Genomic DNA, 20189 nt, shown 5'->3' with positions numbered 1-20189 from the left:
AGGTGCAATTGAAGTTGCCTAAAACAGCCTGAAACACAGAAGCATACAAGACTGTAAAGCCATGGAATTTACATAAACCACCCAGAGGCAGTTCCCTGGTCAAGTGGTATACCGGCTAGCAGAGGCCAGCCTCCTGTTACTAGCTTACTGTTCCTGGCAAGGGAGGTTTTGTTGAGAAGCCCATTAAAACAGTCCTGTAGGGCCTCTCAGAGAGGCAGAAAGTCAGACTGGAAGAGAGTGGCAAGTTTGGAGGGTTCCTGCAGACTTTTGAAAGGGGAATATAAAAGGAAGTCAATGTTTTCCGTTAGAGTGACTGTCGTGATGGTGACCAAGGTCAGGGCTGGAGGTCAGGGCTGCAAGGAACGTGACCAAGTTTCTCTGTGCTGAAGTTTGAGGGACCTGAAGAGGCGTTGGTGTGCTTAAAGCTTTGGCATTTACACAGGGGCTGGGGCTAGAGAACTGGACTTGGTGATTTGTGGGCACACCTGAGAGTGAGGCTGAGGCTGGGCACATCTCCTGGTCTTACCCAGGTACTCTGTAAGGACTGGAGACATCCTGCTTCCACAGAGACCATCATGGAGGAAACACTAGCAACTGACATGGACCGAATTTTTAAGACTTTCCAAGCGCGCTCTCTCTCTCTCTCTCTCTCTCTCTCTCTCTCTCTCTCTCTCTCTCTCTCTCTCTCTCTCCCTCTTTTTTACCCTGAGACAGGGTTTCCCTGCAGCTTTGGAGCCTGTCCTGGAACTCGCTCTTGTAGACCAGGCTCTTCTAAGAAGTCACACAACATGTTCGTTGCTGCCCTGCAGTGTATCCCTGTCCTGCTTGCTCTGAGCTCATATAGTAAGGAAGAGTCAGGGGAGAAACTAGCTGCAGAACCGGGAAGATTAGCACTGGAGGAGAAAGGACAAAACCCTCTGTGTTAGGATGCTAAATGCTATAGTGTGTGTGTGTGTGTGTGTGTGTCTGTCTGTCTGTCTGTCTGTGTGCACGTGCATATGTATTTCTGAAATCTGGCTCCAACCCAGACAAATCCTGTACTAGTCCTAAAAATTTTTAATGCAAGATAAAGCATGTTGCACCAATAAAGAGATACAGTAGATGAATGTAGGCTCCAAGTGTTTTCTACACGTTTAGATTTGGAAGGACACACATTCGCTGCTGTTCTGTCTGGGCAGCCGCCTGGTAGGCAGGCTCCTGTGTGTGTGTGTGTGGGGGGGGGATCTTTACATCTCTGTGAAAGCATCCTTACAACCACGGGGAGTTTATTCCTCAGTTTTAGAAATCCCTACAGTTCTCAGGCGCAAACAGTAGAGATAACTTTTCTCGGTGTTTTTATATATTTAAAACGCCTAGTAAGTGTGTATATGCATTTCCAGGATCTGCTGTCATCGTTTTCAACATCACTCCACAGCAGGCTTTTCCACTTTCCTCTCTCAAAACGTCCTCTGTCCTTATAAGGCTGCTGCCTCAAACTCTGCTATGGGCAGAGTCCCTCTCCCTACCCGGTCCTCCCTAACTTTCAGTACCTGTTTTGTTCTCTACCTAGATTGGTCACGACGTACTGTTCCCTCTACAAGTCCACCACCCCCAGAGATTCAGCACTCTGGCCCTTGGCAGAAAGGGGAGCGCCCCCCCCCCGAAAGGCGGCGTCCCCCACATGTCTGGAGTAGGTCTCTGGGAGGGAGGAGAGTGTGTTCACGGGGATATATGCAGGTGAGTCTCAGGCTTGGCCTGACCCATCCTGCAGGAATCAAAGAGTCCAGGGACTGCAGCTAACAGTTAGAGCGGGACTTCCCTCTCCTCTCGGCTGCACAGCGCACAGTTAGCACAGTTAGGCTGGGCAGCCCTGAGGCCTGGGCGGGGTCACTAGCAGAAGAGCTCTACACTTCCCTAAACTTTAAGCTCTGTGCTTCCAACCCCTCTCCCGGGGCCGCCCCGAACTGTCAGAGGCCTGAAACCGTGACTTGCATACCACAAAGGAGGCTCTGGGTCCCCCTTAGTTAAGAGCTGAGTAGGCACTCCATAAAGTTTGCTAAGTTTACGGGCGAGGGAGGCCTGTACTCTTGCCACCAGTGGGTCTCCGGATCGCACAGCACAGTGGAACGGGTGGCACAGCGCTGCGGGGGAGGTGAGATCTGGGCCCCGCTGTCGGGACGAGGACAGGGTGTGGAGGGAGGGCAAACGCCCTCCACCGGGTACCTTGGGACACTTGTCGTAGTAGTACTGCTGTGTGCGAATCCAGCGCCCCACCAGGTGGTCGCGCACCGTGTGCGCCAGAGCGAAGAAGTAGTCGCGGGGGGTGGCCACATTGCGGTCCTTGACCAGCGTAAAGTGTAGGTGCCGGTTGAAGCCCTTCTTCAGCTCCGCCACGTTCTCCACGCCCACGATGCCGCGGATGCTGATCTGCCGTCGTTTCTCCTGGTCGGTTAGGGGCTTCGCCATGGTTGCTGGCGGAGGGACAACGGAGCGGGAGGGGCGCGGGACTGCAGGACTGGCCGGGTCCGGTCTCCAGCGAAGGTTTTGAGGCTCTGGGGAGTTGCTGATCCACCCCTCGGCGCGGCACCGCCCCTCGGCCCGACTCCCGCCCACCCGCGGCGCCGGGAGCACAGCCGCCCCCCTCGGGGAGGGGGCGGCATGGGAGCCCCCAGGGCGGCGCCGCGGCTGTGGGCACCGCCTCCCGGCCGCTCCCGGAACCTTACGGTCACGTAGCGCTCGGAGTCTCGGACCTGTGTGCGGGGCAGGGTAGGAGGCCCAGACAGTTCACCCAGGTTGCCATTTCTCAGCTGGAGAAGGCTCCACTGTAGCTTCCTGGGGTAGCACTACTGTAGGGTCAGGGTGATTTAACCAAGGTTGCCCTTGAAATCGCCCGATCCTGGATCCTTAGGGAGCCCCGGTTGTTTTTTATTTATTTTCTGAGGGCGCAGGACAGGGGTTTCTTATGTCTAAACCCAGGCTGGGGCCAGCCAGCCGAGCATAAAAGTCAAAGGATCTGATGAGTAGTCGCTTCAGGCTCAAATGGGGACAAGACTTCGACTTGAGACCCCTTGTTTACAGCATGTTTAAACCAAGCGAGACACAGGGGTAAGAGGAGGGAGGGAGTGTGTGTGTGTGTGTGTGTGTGTGTGTGTGTGAAGAAGCGGTTACTCAAGGAGTCAGTTGCTTTATATGTAGTATACAAACAAGCTTCAGCTGGTGGTGGCGGTGATCTATATGTGTTTCAGACTTTGGAAAGGTAAACATGGCATTTTAAGATGACAGTTCTTTTTCAAATTGTATGCATTGTATTGTGCGCATGCATGAATGTCCTCATATGTGCACACAGGTGTGTTGAGGTCTGAACTGCTTACAGAGATTGATTCTCCTTCAAGGTATCATCATGTGGTCATGAGGGTTCCTTGGATTGATCACCCCGCCTCTACCTGCTTGGCCATCTACAGGGTCCACATCAGAGGTCTCTCTTTCTATCCTTTCTTTCTTTCTTTCTTCCTTCCTTCCTTCCTTCCTTCCTTCCTTCCTTCCTTTCTTTCTTTCTTTCTTTCTTTCTGTTTGTCTGTCTGTCTTTCTTTCTTTCTTTCTTTTCTTTCCTTCCTTCCTTCCTTCCGTCTTTCTTCCTTCTCTTCCTCTCCCTCCCTCCCTCTTTTCTCTCTCTCCTTTCTCTTCCTTCCTTTCTTCCCTCCTCCCTTCCTCCTTTTTTCTCTTTCTCTTCCTTCCTTCTTTTTTTAATGAGAGTTAATTATTTTGAGTAGTTGCACAGGCAAGCAGTTTCTTGATTCAGGCTGAATCAGCCCTTACCCTAAAAATGAAAGTTCTACTCTTGCGGGCCTTCCTTTTCAGATCCTCATTCTCCAGCTCCCAGGGTTTTGGCTCTGGCCTCTGGGAAGGATGAAAGCTGAAGTGGCTTTATGTGAAGGCTTTGAGGAAAGCACGGCCATGAGAGATGGGGAGAGGATTGGATTTGGGTTAAGGCCACAGATAGCCGGAGCCAAGAGTAAGTGTGAAGCTGGGTCAGAGTGTGCTGCTTAATTAAAATTAAGAGCCACATGGTGACATTTGAGGGACGCATGAGTGAGAAGGTTCTTTGGCAGATTGCAAAAGCCAACAGCTTTTTAAATGGTTGACGTCTTTGAATGCCGTGGTAACGAATCTTCATTGTGAACGTGACGACATTTGGAACACCTGAATACCCAGGCACACCTCTGGGTATGTGGTGGTGTTTTCAGAGATGGAAGGCGGACCTGCTTTGAATGTGGCCGGCATACCCCATGGGGAAAGGCCCTGGGTTGACAAAACAGGACAAAGGCGAGAGTGACAGAGCACCACTGCTCACCTTTCTCTGCTTCCTGACTGTGGTGTCATGTGGCCACCCTGTCATGCTGCTGCCACCACCACGATTGCCCTGCTGTAGTGGACTATGTCTAAACTCTTCACACGTTGGAGGATTCCAAAGGCAAAGGCAACGGTCTAGTTCTGCTAGGGATGTCTTTGTGCAGCTGTGGCCTGTCTCCCTCAGACTACCCAAGGGGACAGGATTTACATAGGGAGCAAGGATAACCTGGCTATACTGTCTTCTTGATTGGTATCTGGTCAGTGAGCCCACCCCATCCTTTCCCACCCCCATTGAACATCTCTTCTACATGGGAAAAATTAGACCTCATAATGTTCCAGCTACAGAGTATGAGAGGGACCGTACCACCAACCATGTAAAAGCGGATATGTATGCCTGAGCTGTGGAGATAACTTGGGGGGGGGGAAATGCTGCCATGCAAGCGTGAGGGCCTGAGAAGGAGCCCCATTCCACAGAAAAGCTGGACAGTGTGGAGTGCGTCTATAATCCCAGAGCCGAGGAGGCAGAGACGGATGGTCCGCGGTATACTTGATGATTCTTGGCTGCTGACCTATCTTAAAACAAACAAACACCAACAAAAAAACGTGGTCAATACCTGAGGGACAGCACTGAGAGTAACTTCTGACCTACACATACACATGTGCGCACGTACACACATGTGCACATACATGTAAAAGAGGACATGATCACAGCCAATGACACCAAGTACTCTGCAGCCACCCTCTAACTGCCCTTTAGACTTTCCCAAATGACTATAGCACTAGTTAATCTATTTTTATTGGAAAACAAGGTTGGACCCTCACCTTCTTTAGGTTTAACACTAAACTAACAATTAGTACCAGTGCTTTCCGTTTGGGAAAATGAGGATTTCCCAGCTAATGTTCTGTACAAATTTTGTTTTCTATATTTTTGTTAAGTAAAATTTGCATCCAGCAAAGCCATCTAGGTTGGTAAGTGAGAAGAAGAAAAGAGAAAGTGTGATACTGGCATGTGATGTGTAAGAACCAAGGTGGGCTCCAGTCCCCTTCTAAACCCACCATCTAGTCCTTGTGTCCTAGGCTAGGAACCCAAGACTGTGAGTGTTAACTTACTGGACCAAGAAGATGATTCTTCTTAAAGAACTCACCTTTAGACCTTCCCCAGGCAGAAACTATTGCTTCCTAAAAAGGCAGCGGCTTTAAATTGCCCACAAGCTCAGCACCGACAAAGATCTGTATTGTGCCCGCTTCTTCACTACCGTAATGAAAAGGCTCTGTGAACAGCTGAACAGCCTGTCCAGACCTCAAAGGACAAGCTGCCCACTGTCAGGAGAGAACCATGGGAACCTGTGTTGGCTCAGGAGGTCTACAGTGATGCAGACTCTGGGGACAGGATTAGACCTGCAATGCTCTTCATAGGGTAGATGCCTGCGGGAGAGCAAGTCAGCAGGGAACCAGGTTCAAGTGAGTGTGGCCAGACCCACATGTGATCCGATGAAGGAGAAAGGGAGGAATAGGCTGTAGGTTTGTCCCGGACTATGAGTCCCAGGAAGATACCCCAAGGCCACAGGACAGTTCCGGGGCTTATCAACCATCAGAGGAGTGTTTTGGAATGTGCTCAGTCATTGGTGTGCAGTTCGGGGAGCCCCGCCTCTGTGCAAACACTTTGGAGCGGGCAAGGCTTCAAGCCCCGGGGTGGCTCTACCCACTGTTAGCAGGTCACTAGGAGGCTTGTCCCAGAAAGACAGAAGATAAATAAAAATAACTTGATATCTACCGTGACTTAAAAGCAGGGTTATATGCCGTATTCAGAGCTGCCAAAACTACAACCAAAACTTTTACAAGGACTCCGAGAAGACCCTGTTTCTGACTCTCCTAGATAATGTCTTGTACTGCAGCTTACGTAGGCCTGAAACTCAGGAAGACCCCCTGCCTCAGCCTGTTTTGGGATGACAGGCCTGAGCTGCCACGCCCAGCCCTTCTGGCTCAGCTTCCACTGTCCCTCACTTTTTCCGCTCCTTCCAGCAGTGCAGGGGGGCAGTTTCTGCCCTTCTCCCCTACTTTAGGAATGAGGGTACTGAGGCTTAGGTGTTCAGGTTTGCTCAAGATCACTTCATAAATTCACTGCAGGGATTTTTACATCCCTGAGCGTAGATTCTGGCCCGAAGCACCTTTGGGATTGTAGGAAACCAGAGTTCTGTCTGCACCTCAGCTAACCCCTGTCCTATGTTCCCCTGGGCTGCTCTGTGATCTTGACTGGCCTTTTGGCCTGCTTTGAATCCGTTCAGAAGCCCAGGGAAGTGGCCCAAAGTGGCCCCACATGCAGGTCACATGGCCAGGAGAGAAGGACAGCATCACGTCAGAACTGCGCTTTGCTCAGTGAGCAGAAGTTAGAACATTGTTAATCCATGTATTTAATATATGACTCTGACAGCCAACGTTCCTACTCAGACCCTGCTGTCTTAAACATTTAGAATGACAACTGAGAGCCTCGGGTTTTATTGACTACAGAATGTCTTGCGGGCACACAGGTGGCTGCCTGAATCACCTCTTAATTGGCCGTAGCTGTTAAACTCGAGTGCATCCGCTCATCTTGGAGCAAGCCCACTTCCTGGCACTTCCATTTCCTGTCATATTTGATTAGCTTGCTAGTACAGTAGCCGGGCTTGTTGGGCGTGGCTCAGTGGAAGTTCCCGAAAAGCTGGAGAGATATAAACCTGTCCCTCAAATCATGGGTGGTTTTTAACATGTCAGTACAATATAGGGTGAGCCCAGAGAGTCAGGGTTCCAACGTCCAATGATGCAAAATCGGAAAACGCTCTGGCTTTCTTGTTCCTCAGGACAACTTAGTTTGGAAAAAAGAAGGGCGGCCAAGTGCCAGGAAATGCTAAAGGCATTACTGAGGTGTAAACTTGTCCTTTGGAACATGAAGCAGTGTTCATTTTCTCCCAATGGTTTGCTTTTTCTGCTTCTCTTGAGGAGCTATGCTGGTAGGGTGGGGCTTGGCGGGGGGGGGGGCGTGTTTACTGTCTGTGAAGAAGGCCTGAGTGTCCCAGGTTGTAAATGCAAGCTAATCTGTGTGGCCAAGCGCAGGGTGAGGTGGCTTTGAGCTGTGGAGGGAGGACCTGGGTCACCGTTTAGTTTCTTGGAGGGCTTCAGGAGTCTGGTCTTAGATGTGTTTACAAGGATCACCTCTCTGGTCCCTAAGAAGGTATGGGGGCAGTCATTAGCTGAAAATTATGTCAGCGGGTCTCCACAGGGAGCGGTACAAGGCTCGCGGCTTCCCAGTCACTCCCAGCCTTGAGTACTTGGCTCTAGGGAACTGTTGGGTCCAGAGGGGTCGCACAAAGATGAGAACACCACCAAGTCTAGTAAACCAGAAGCAAACTTTATTCCAGAAACCAGATCCTAGGAAAACCAGAAGCAAACTTAAAAATAAAAAAAATAAAAATAAAACACCGCGGGGCACAGAAGCTTATCAGCTAGCTGAGACCACAGCCAGAAATGGTGTTTGTTAGGCTGTGGCAAACGGCTGGTTTTTGAACCTACTTTTTATAGCAGGGGCACCAGTCATTATCCCTGAACAAAAGAATTTTACAACCTTGCCCCTGACCCTTGGGTTGGTCAGCGGAGACCCTAGGGAGGGGAGTGAGTGCTAATGTCAAGGAGGAATTTGGAATTAACTAGTTCCTGGGCTGAGAATTTAGGAGGAAAAACCTTTCACACTGTTTCCAGGTAAATCTTCAGATACTGACTGCCATACTTTATAACCTCCATCATCAGAGCTCATTAATTAAACCTTTGTATTTATCCACTGTCTCCTGGTACCTCCGGGTGTAAACTGAGGTCATGCCTCTCCTCTGGTGGTGCCAGTTTCCCATAACAGAGACAGTGTCTGACCCAGAGGTCACATATCTCTGTCTCCTAAAGGTTAAACTCAGTTTACATCTACTGTTTATTAAGGAGGGTCAGGACACTACCCTCAGTTTACAGGGAGATGCTCTGGCCTTGTAATAAAACAGTCAGTTGTAAATAGCTAACGTGATGGAGATTTCCCAGGCATCCGAGAAAGTAATCCCTGTGAAGATTGATCTGTGATCTGCTGAGAAAGTTGTTGATAGTTTACTTAGGTTTACAGCTTTATGTGTCTTTCTTCCTACATCCTAAACTTCTACCTTCTAATCTTTAGTGTCTATATTTCTATTTCTATATTTTTATTCTTGTCTTCAGACCCTTCATTTCCCCCTTCGAATTTGTGACTAATCAAATCTTTGATTAGTTTTTAATTAAAGTCTCTGACTTGGCCTTTCCCAACCTTGTTTGGGGACAGGGACGATGTATTCTTTTCTGTAGCTGCTTCAAGCTGAAATGGGGCGTAGATGGTCAGGGTTTGGGAAGGCTGGAAGGCCTGTCCACAGTGGAGGGGAGATAATAAGGTTATCCAATTGGAGCCGAGCTGCGTCCTTGTCAACCGGCTTGGACCGCATCAGTTCTTTGTCGTTTAGGGCTCGTGGGTCGAAGACAATAGCTGAGCCTCCATATAAAGGTGACAGGAGAGGACACTGGAGGGTTCCCAAGGGCCCCAGGAATCAGATATATGCAAACTAACAAAATCAAGATGGCTCGAAAGCCTTTAGTCTTATCTTTAATGGGTCCTCGGGGTGTGTGAAGACTCTCCATTTGACGCCTGCACCATCCAATCTTTCGTCACGGACAGGCTTGAGATGTGAATGGTGAATCCACACCCTAACTCCGTCTACTTTGACAGCAGTTGGAGTAGTCAGAATCACCGTGTATGGCCCTTTCCAGCGAGGTCCAAGAGTCTCCTTATGGTGTCTTCGGATCCAAACGAGGTCCCCCGGCTTGTAGCTATGAGGTTTGGCAGGTGGCGTCTTGTAGATGTCTCTTAGGAGTGGGAAGACTTCATCCTGGATAGCCTGGAGAGCCTGAATGGACTTAAGAAATTTGTATTTAGACATTTTTGCCATAACTTCTGATGGAAGTCTGGGTACCAAGGGAGGGGCCTGCCAAACATAATCTCATAGGGTGTTAACCCACAATAGTAGGGAGTGTTCCGTACTCGGAACAGAGCAAAGGGTAGGAGGGCCGTCCAGTCATCGCCAGCTTCTAAGGTTAATTTAGTTAGAGTCTCCTTTAATGTCCGATTCGACCTTTCTATCTGTCCTGAACTTTGGGGATGATATGCACAGTGTAATTTCCAATTTGTCCCCAATGCCTTAACCAAGTCTTGAGTTACCTTGGAAATGAAGGATGGTCCATTATCTGACCCTATCACAGAAGGGAGTCCATACCTTGGAACGAGTTCGTCGAGAATTTTCTTAATCACTGTTGATGCCGTTTCTTTTCTGGTAGGAAAAGCTTCAATCCATCCAGAGAAAGTATCTACAAAGACTAAGAGATATCTATACCCATACTTACCAGGTCCTATCTCAGTGAAATCCACTTCCCAGTGGATTCCGGGGGAAGTTCCTCTTTCTCTCTTATTTTGGGAGAGTTTCTTTTTCTGTGGGTTAGTTGCCTGGCAGGGAAGGCAACTAGCCACACAGTCCTCCACCAATTTATTTACGTTGAAAATCTTAAATCTTGAGTGTCTCAGGAGCTCTTTTAATTTTCTTTGGCCTAAATGTGTTCCCTTATGAATTTGGTAGATTAGAGATTTAGCCAGTTCAGTTGGCTAAATAAGTTGTTCATCCGCTGTATACTTCCATCCATTTTTAACTTGAGTGTTCAATAAGGATGTAATGTCTTTATTGTCCTGCGTAGAATATTCTGGCTTTTCAGGCAGCATGGGGGCTGGCATTATTATTAGTGAATCAGCAACATTTAAGGCTGCTTCTTTGGCTGCCTGATCTGCTCTTTTATTGCCTCGGGCCTCATAGGAGTCTCCTTTTTGATGTCCCGGGCAATGAATAATGGCTAGTCTTTTGGGAAGCCAGAGAGCAGTCAATAGATCCAAAATTTCTTGTTTGTTTTTAATAGTTTTCCCTTCAGCAGTCAGTAAGCCCCTTTCCTGGTATATAGATCCATGAACATGCGCTGTAGCAAAGGCATATCGACTATCTGTGTAAATGTTAATAGTTTTGTCCTTTCCTAATTGTAAGGCTTTGGTTAATGCAATTAGTTCAGCCTTTTGTGCTGAAGTACCAGGGGGCAAGAAGGTGGCCCAAACTGTCTCTGAGGGTGTTGCTATTGCTGCCCCTGCATACCTGGTTCCTTCTCGAACGAAGCTGCTGCCATCCGTGAAATACGCAAGATCTGGGTTTGGCCATGGGATGTCAGTCAAGTCCGACCGAATTCCATGTACTTGCTGAAGTATCTCTGTGCAGTCGTGGATAACATCAGAGTCTGGATTAGGCAGCAAGGTCGCTGGGTTGAGTGAGGTACTAGGAAGGAATCTGATACGAGGGGGATTCAAAAGTAAAGCCTGGTAATGTGTTAACCGGGCATTAGTCATCCACTTGCCAGGGGGGTTTTTGAGGACCCCCTCTACAGAATGAGGGGTGGTTATAATTAAGGGTTGCCCCAGAGTCAATTTGTCAGCATCTTTGACTAGGAGGGCCGTAGCTGCAATGATGCGGAGGCAACTGGGCCACGCAGAGGCCACAGGATCTAATCTCTTGGACAAATAGGCCACTGATCGCTTCCAAGGTCCAAGGCATTGAGTCAAAACTCCTTTGGCCACTTTATTTCTTTCATCTATAAACAGCTGGAAAGGTTTATTTATGTCTGGTAGGGCTAGGGCAGGGGCCTTTAGCAGAGCTTCTTTTATGGCTTTGAAAGCTCTATCCTGCGTCTCAGTCCAAAGGAAAGACTCCTCCGTCCCACGGGTAGCTTCATATAAGGGTTTTGCCAATTCAGCAAATCCCAGTATCCAGAGTCTGCAAAATCCAGCTGAGCCCAGAAACTCTCGAACCTGCCTCCGGGTTTTGGGGGCTGGGATATCCAGTATAGTCTGTTTTCGAGCAGGTGACAGCCATCTCTTACCTTCCTTTAGTATATATCCCAGGTATGTAACTTCTGGGGCACAAATCTGAGCCTTCTTAGCTGATACTTTATACCCCAGTAGGCATAAAGTCTGTAACAAGTCTCTAGTTGCCTCTAGGCAAGAGTCTCGGTCCTTGGAGGCAATCAAAAGATAAGCTCCGGGGAGAGAGCACTTAGGAGGTTATACGGGTTGGGGACAGTGGCATGTATGTCTTCAACCCGTTTGTTAATTTTCCTAAGATCTTGCACGGGTCGATAGTCATTGGTCCCTGGCTTCTTAACCAGAAGAAGTGGGGTGTTCCATGGAGACTGGCAGGGCACCAAAATTCCATGTTCCAAGAGCCGGTTAATATGTTTAGCAATACCTGACTTGGCTTCTGGGGTCATGGGGTACTGCATCACCTTGACCGGTTGAGCATTAGCTTTTAAGGTGACTACAACTGGGGGCTGCTGAATTGCTAACCCTGGAGGGTTAGTTTTTGCCCACACCCCTGGGATGGAGCGCTGGAGTTCAGCCATTATTGAGGATGTCTCTAGAGTGAGGGCCTGTGAGAAGAGTCTGTATTCTTCCTCCAGATCCAGGCATAAGGCATAGGCTTCAGGCCGTGGGGAGATCGTCACCCCCTTCCCGGTAAAGTGAATTTGGGCTTTCATCTTAGCTAGCAAGTCTCTTCCCAGAAGGGGGTAAGGGCATTCAGGGATAACTATGAAGGAATGGGTAACTTTCTTCCTTCCCAAATCCACTGTCCGTTTTGTGGTCCATGGTTGTAAGGCAGAACCGGTAGCTCCTTGGACCCAAGTCTGTTTGTCTGATAGAGGACCCAGTGGAGTTTTTAACACTGAATGGTGAGCTCCAGTGTCCACTAGGAAATCAACAGATTGCCCCTCCACTTTTAAGGTTACCCAGGGTTCGAGGAGAGGCTTCGAACCCCGTCCCCTTCAATTGTCTGGATTTGCCAGTTCCAGAACTTTTTGTCCCCTCTTCTTTTGTGGGCATTCCCTTTTCCAATGCCCCCTCTCTCTGCAATAAGCACATTGATCCTTTCTTAAGGGGGAGTGCCCCTTGGCTATTTGGGACGGTCTGAATTCCTTTTGCCCATCAGGCCCCAGTTCTTACTGGCTAATAAGACTTTTGCCAGCCCCCGAGTTTGCTTATCCTCGGGCGTTTCTCTGTTGTTATAAACCTTATTGGCTATGGTAATCAATTCAGTCAGATTTTTACCTTCAAATCCTTCGAGTCGCTGGAGCTTCCTCTTAATATCTGGGGCTGCTTGGTTGACAAAAGCCAAGTTGACTGCCATCTGGTTCTCTGGGGCCTCCGGGTTCAGTGGAGTGTACGTACGATAGGCATCCATCAATCGTTCGAGAAATGCTCCTGGTGACTCATCCTTCCCCTGCTTTATCTGGCTTACCTTAGACAAATTTGTAGGCTGCCTAGCAGCTGCTCGGAGACCACCTATGAGAATCTGACGATAGACTTTTAGCCGTTCTCTACCTTCAGCAGTATAATAATCCCACCCTTCCTCAGGACGCGTAAGGGGGAAGAACTCATTAATGATAGCCTCATCGTCAGTGGGTCGACCGTCCCGTCCTGGAACCAGTTTACGGCACTCTCGCCGAATCCTATCTCTTTCTTCAGTAGTCTGGAATTTCCAATTATACAGATCACTAGTTGAAAGAGGAAATAAACCAGGCAGGGGCTGCCATCCCCATCAGGAAGTCCCACAGTGCAGACAGGGAGAGCAGGAGACACCACCGCCCCTCGCTGACCACCTGTGGCTTCCCTGAAAGAGTGCTAAAGAGGCTCAGCTCTGAAGTAGGAAGTTGGGGGAGCACGGGAGGGCGAAGTGCTCTGCAAGGGAGCAGAAGGTCTGAGTAGCTCCGGCTTCACAAGGCTGCAGACAGCTGCAGCAGCCTCCCTGACATCCTGGAAAAGAGAAAGGGCAAGGTCCAGGGGGACTTAGGTTTAGAAGAAGCTTTTCCCATAGTGGAAATTATTTCACACATAACCATAACGAGAAGACTGACAACAGACATGACAACATGACATGAAACAAAATTGACAAGACATCGCTGCGCGCAGGGTCACGTGATCCCAAACCAGTTCCAAAAGGCCGCACCTCACGACCTAATGGCCAGAGGAGGAATAAGAGTGTCCCCTATTTTCCCCCGGCTCTGAGATTAGAAGCGCGTCCGCTAGATCTCCTTGAGCCTCCAGACTGTCCGGACACCAGATACCAGAACCAGAACCTTACCAATTGGTAACCACAGACTAATAAAGTTTGCCAAAAACCAGAGACTGAGGTGCTCCCTCAAAACCAGGTTTGCGCTCCCCGTACGGGCCACCAAAATGTTGGGTCCAGAGGGGTCGCACAAAGATGAGAACACCACCAAGTCTAGTAAACCAGAAGCAAACTTTATTCCAGAAACCAGATCCTAGGAAAACCAGAAGCAAACTTAAAAATAAAAAAAATAAAAATAAAACACCGCGGGGCACAGAAGCTTATCAGCTAGCTGAGACCACAGCCAGAAATGGTGTTTGTTAGGCTGTGGCAAACGGCTGGTTTTTGAACCTACTTTTTATAGCAGGGGCACCAGTCATTATCCCTGAACAAAAGAATTTTACAACCTTGCCCCTGACCCTTGGGTTGGTCAGCGGAGACCCTAGGGAGGGGAGTGAGTGCTAATGTCAAGGAGGAATTTGGAATTAACTAGTTCCTGGGCTGAGAATTTAGGAGGAAAAACCTTTCACACTGTTTCCAGGTAAATCTTCAGATACTGACTGCCATACTTTATAACCTCCATCATCAGAGCTCATTAATTAAACCTTTGTATTTATCCACTGTCTCCTGGTACCTCCGGGTGTAAACTGAGGTCATGCCTCTCCTCTGGTGGTGCCAGTTTCCCATAACAGAGACAGTGTCTGACCCAGAGGTCACATATCTCTGTCTCCTAAAGGTTAAACTCAGTTTACATCTACTGTTTATTAAGGAGGGTCAGGACACTACCCTCAGTTTACAGGGAGATGCTCTGGCCTTGTAATAAAACAGTCAGTTGTAAATAGCTAACGTGATGGAGATTTCCCAGGCATCCGAGAAAGTAATCCCTGTGAAGATTGATCTGTGATCTGCTGAGAAAGTTGTTGATAGTTTACTTAGGTTTACAGCTTTATGTGTCTTTCTTCCTACATCCTAAACTTCTACCTTCTAATCTTTAGTGTCTATATTTCTATTTCTATATTTTTATTCTTGTCTTCAGACCCTTCAGGAACCTTGCTGAAGGGTCTGCAGTTGAGTGGACGGATTATGTTTTTCCCTATTGGAGCGGGGGGGGGGGGGGCACGCACACACACACACACACACACATACACACACACACACACACCTCAAGGCTTATCATGCACAGCTGAATTACAGGCTTGGTTTGGCTTTATGGATTGCTTCCGTATGACTGCAACAAGATTTGGTCTTCAGAAAAACAAAACAAACACATAAAATGACCCCGCCCAAAAAAACTCACTTACCTGTGTAAGGGGGAGGGAGTGAATGGGAAGATTGATTCTGAAAAAATTTACTAAGAGACATGACCAAATCCTGTCTAGGGAAGGGGGGGGGGTGAAAAATGTGGCAAGCACAGGGTTTCCACAGGTCCCTGTGAAGCAACACGGTCAAGGGCTGACCTTCCTGTTCCGTTGTCTCGGGACCTTTGGGAAAGCAAAGTGCCCCTGGAAACCACATCTGAACTGGATCTTTGCTCTCGATTGATTTGAGCACAGGAGACTCCTGGGGCTGGAGACGTAGCTCAGTGGCAGAGCACGTGCCTGGTGTGTGCAAGCCCTGCTGATCTCCCCCAGCACCCAAGGGAACAAATAAAACAACAGCAACTAAAACAAGAGGCAGAGAGACTGCTGTCTGACCCATGTGCAGGAACTTGCTCCATGGAGAGAGCAAGTCTAAAGACTTAAAAACTTCAGATTCATTAATGCCAAAATATTTCAATCCTTCTGATTTGCTTATCTTTAAAGCCTTAACAGTAAAATGCTTAGCTATGGAATGGTAATCTTTCTTAGCTTAAAAGCTACCAAAAAAAAAAAAAAAATCCGGACAGGAAATAGCTTCCTCTCAATATTTTTAAGAATCAAGGCTAAGAATCTGAAGACTTGTCCCCTGTACAAACCCAGGTCTTCTGTGCCTTGTCTTATCTTAGGTGGATTATAGTTTTGGTACTTCCAGATCTTTCTTATACTTCACTGTAATGCATATACTAATGAAGACCATGGTCACTTTACAGTCTGATCTGGATAGGACTCCCCTGAGGCCATCTCTGATCCCGGATGAAAGAAGATCTGAAAGTATCCGTCATATCGACAAAGCAATCATCGAATAAGCAAGCATTCACTGTCTGTGAGGTTCTGTGCTCACTGCTAAGCAACCAGAAAGGTCAAGTCCAGATCTCTATCAGGAGATTTAAAACTATTTGAAGCTCCACATTCCCAAATAGAAGCTAGGCCACCAGAAAATGCTGATGAAAACAAGCAAACGAACAGAGGAAAACGGTGAGTAGCCCAGCCCTGAAGTCTGGTCCCAGGAAGGAAAGAGTATCTTGGATCTGCTTAGAAGGGAAATGATAACTTGTCTTTTATTTCCTCCTTCTTGAATGATGCTCAGTAACTAATCACGTTGCATTTCCAGCTTAAGAAAAAAAAATTGAGCAGCTGCCCTCAGTTCTGAATTTTCACCAGATAGTGTGTTAGGTATTTCATGAAATAAATGGTTACCCAACCTTTTTGGGTGTGTGAGAGAGAGAGTTGCAGAGGTAGCCTGGGACCAGCAGGTGGAGGGCTTTGTCCTTTGAACACACCATAGCACACTGGGCTTCAGCAGGATGTGGCTGTAATTTTAATCACAGCTTGCTTTCTTTGTTCTGGATATTCACGCCCCAAAAGACCCAGAGAAAATGACCCATAGCCAGAAAATGAAAAATAAACTTGTATTATTTTTTATCACTCTATTCAGAGCATAAAGTAGATAGTTTCTCTCTTTCAAAATCTTAGATAGAAATCCAAGAAAACAATTTATTCTAATTCAGAGCACTGGAGGCAAGTTAAATAAATAAATAAATAAAAATCGGAATCCAGTTTTGTTGTGTTCGATTTAGGAATTGCTCGTGGTTGCTGTCTTGGACCTCCCAGTCATCCATTTTGGCTGACAGGATTAGCTTAATGGAGCAAAGTGGGTTTCTGCTAGCTTCTAGCACAGGTGTCTAGCCTGTAGGACGTATCTGGGAACTAACTGGCCAGACGGGTTAGAGTGACATCAGTGTGAACAGGGGAGTGGAATCCTGAGAACTCACCCCGAGGGCAGGAGTCTAATGATTAGCCTGCGCGGGAAGAAGTTTTAGTTGTCAGGGGACCCCTAATTCTGATTTTATGGTGTCTTGATTCTGTTCCCTGGCTCCACTGCCAAGAAGCCAGTGTGTCTCAGAGCTGTGACTGGAAGTCAGCAAACACCGAGAGACCTTTCCTACGGGGTTTTATAACAAATACTCGGATCCCATGAACGTTGTTTTACCTTCTGTCGCGGGAACAGGCGAGTCGGCCTCTTACACCACCTTCCGCACAGCTTAGGGAAGAGCCCCCGCATACTGGGTGCCAGGGTCTGGGCGTCGCAGCAGAATGGGAGCTTATGGGGACACCTTCTGGAGACTCCTGGAAATGCAGGATATTCCGCCAAGCTGGGAAGTTTGTCAGAACTAGGAGCAAGAATTGGTAACATTTGTGCTGGATTGAATGGGGTGTCTTCAGCTTTACACTCATGGAGACTTAGTATGTAATAATAATGTACCACATGTGTTAAATATCACATATGTTGACACTGCAGTTTTTGGTGTTTCGTTTAATAGATGGACTGAAATAAGTGATATTTCCCTTGATGTATTATAGTTTGAAAATTCTCTTTTGGGAGGTAATTCGTATCAGCAAAGCACCTCTCAGACAGATGCGAAATCTTAAGTTTGTTTCAGAGTATTTATAGGTGAATAACCCGCTAATTCCCAATTATTGTCCCCTTCTGGTCACACGGTCTCTTTCATAGACAAAGGCTCTCCAGTGCTGCAAATGATTTTTTTAAGAAACAGGGTCTTCTACTCCAGGCTGGCCTCCAACTCCTGGCAATCATACTGCTTCTGCCTCTGAGCATCACGATTGCAGGCACAAGCCACCAAGCCAAGCATAAATGATTTTTTATGTCTTTTTATTTTTGTATAAATGGAATCCCATAGCATGTCTCTGTTCATCTGACTTAATTTATTCAGTATTATGTGTTCTCCTGTCAAATTGAAATGCTTTCATTTTATCGTGTAGTTTTCCAGTACATAAATGTGGTACAGTGTTACTATTTGTCTCAGTGAGGGTTTCTATGGCTGTGAAGAGATACTGTGACCATGGCAATTTTTATAAAGGAAAACATTTGACTGGGGCTGGCTTACAGTCCAGAAGTTTTTAGGCCATTATTGTCATGGTGGTAAGCATGGCAACATGCAGGCAGACATGGTGCTGGGGGAGGAGCTGAGAGTTCTACATCTGGATCTGCAGGCAGCAGGAATTGAACTGTGAGCCACTGGGCCCAGCTTGAGCTTCTGAGACCTCAGAGCCCACCCACTAGTGACACACTTCCTCCAACAACAAGGCCACACCTCCGAATAGTGCCACTCCCTATGAGCCTGTGGGGGCCATTTTTATTCAAACCACCACACTATTGTTAGACGTCTGAGTTGTGTGATGGTTAGTTAAAGCCATCGTTAACTAGTTAATGGTTAGTTAGTGAGTTTTAATCGTCGGCTTGATGCCAAAAAGGCAGGCTTCTGGGCACACCTGTGAGAGGTTGTCTAGGGCAGTGGTTCTCAACCTGTAGGTTACAATTCCCTTGGGGTCACATATCAGATACCCTGCATATCAGATGTTTACATTACAATCCCGAACAGCAGCGAAATTACAGTGATGAAGGAGCCATGAGATGAGAATTTTATGGTTGGGGATCACCACATCATGAGGAACATTAAGAAGGTGGAGAACCACTGGTCTAGATTAAGGTTAGCCTCTGAAAATGTCTGTAAGAGATTGTCTTGACCAAGTTAACTGTTGGAGGAAGACCCATCTTTGCTGCGGGCCAGACCTTTCCCTAGCAGGGGACCCGGGCTGGATATAATGGAGAGGGATGGCTGAGCGTTAGCAGGTACTAAAGCAACTGGCCTGGCTGAAATGAAGTTGTTCTAGAGGGACACGGTTTCTCAATAAGAGATCCCACCCCCAACCCCTGCCCAAAGAAATGGGAATTTCCTCCAGGAATCTCATGCTGGGAGAAGGAAAAGGCACCAGCCAGATGAGGAGCTTGTTTCCCAAAACACGGTTTCACACCTTGTCCCGTGACCTGAGACGGGCACCCAGTGATGGGTCAGTGGTGGGTGGGCTCACACTTTGACTGGGACTGCTTGGATGAGCATATCCTTGGCTCTCTACTTACACTTTGGTCTCTTTTCCAGACCCCGACACTGGACTTGAGGGGTTCAGTGGATCTCTTTGCTCCTCTTCCCAGTGTGGTCGTGTTGGATGAATCTCCTCTATTCGGCTTTCCACTTTTTATTAGGCTCCTTTAATTGGCTTTTTGAGGACCAGTGGCCAGATGTGAGTTGTGGCACAGGTTGTGACCCCCACATCTGATAACATTAACTCATTGCTTTCTTCTCTTGACTGCGGATGTCATGTGAGCATTTATCACAAGCTCCTACGGCTGTGATTTCCCTACCGTGGACTGTAGCCTGGGACTGAGAGCGAAAACAAACCCTTGCCCTTTAAATTGCCATTTATCAGCAGAAAGAAACTGAGACAAGTTACATCCACAGTGGGTTGTCAGCAACGTGGCCAGAAGTGTGTAGGTGCATGGTTTTATTGCACACATGCATTTATTTCTTTTGGGACTGTAGTAGCTAGATATGATTTATTTTAATGAAATTTCTTTCTTTTATTTTTTAAATCTTTTGTGTGGGAAAACACAGTTTGGTGTTATAATCTGGGTGTGGTCTGAATGTGTCCCTCAGAGGTTCATGTGCCGGAAGCTCCTCCTCCTTAACCCAGAAGCTGGAGTCTTCCTTCACACCAACAGCTATGCTGCTCAGAGACATCGAGGACAATGTGCTGAGAGCCCGTGGGAAGCCACATCACAGTGAGGACCATCTAGGACAGCTAGGACAATGTGCTGAGAGCCCTGCACCACAGTGGGGACGAGTCCTCCTTGGCTGCTGCCGAGTCACTGGTTGCAAACTCATTAGCTACTCAGTTCAGAGCGCAGTCTATAAAGAGAATGCACGGCACCTCATAGAGAACACCGCATCCCGCATCCAGTCTGTTAACACTGGTATAACAAAACAGTGAAGTCAGTGAATCTGTGGTTAATTAAAGAATTAAAGAAGACAAAAGACTATGATTTATGAGCAGGAATATCAAAAGAAGGCTTAACATGTAAATCAGAGAAAAACTGGAGAGAACTTTTAGAAAATCAAGACTTCTACTGAATGAAATGTTTGACAGAAGTTTAAGCTTCCTTGAGAAGGATCATGTAGATATTTAGGTTTGCTTCATCTTTGTTACAATTTTCTTTTCTTCCTTCCTTCCTTTTTTCTTTTGCTTTTCTTTATTTTTCTTTTTTCTTTTTATTTTTTTGAGACAGGGTCTTTCTATGTTGTCCTGCCTGTCCTGGAACTCGCTCTGTAGACCAGGCTGGCCTTGAACTCATAGAGATCCACCTGCCTCTGCCTCCCAAGTGCTGTGACTAAAGGTATGTATGCACCGCCACCACTGACTG

The 20189-nt window shown here is 47.5% G+C and overlaps 1 protein-coding gene across 1 annotated transcript in view; it reads right to left on the bottom strand.

The window, feature by feature from the left end:
* Pygl (glycogen phosphorylase L) overlaps positions 1 to 2518 on the bottom strand; it is a 35333-nt gene extending 32815 nt beyond the window's left edge. The window contains exon 1 of the mRNA XM_085697568.2: positions 2203 to 2518. Coding sequence (XP_085553694.1) covers positions 2203 to 2445 — 243 coding nt within the window. The 5' untranslated portion in view covers positions 2446 to 2518. The remainder of the gene's footprint in view (positions 1 to 2202) is intronic.
* Positions 2519 to 20189: the final 17671 nt, after the last annotated feature.

The sequence above is a fragment of the Myodes glareolus genome, chromosome 11 (genome assembly GCF_982192425.1).
Source record: "Myodes glareolus chromosome 11, mMyoGla1.1, whole genome shotgun sequence".
NCBI lineage: Eukaryota > Metazoa > Chordata > Mammalia > Rodentia > Cricetidae > Myodes > Myodes glareolus.
The sequence above is the reverse complement of the archived record's forward strand: the minus strand, read 5'-3'. Positions and strand labels throughout refer to the sequence as shown.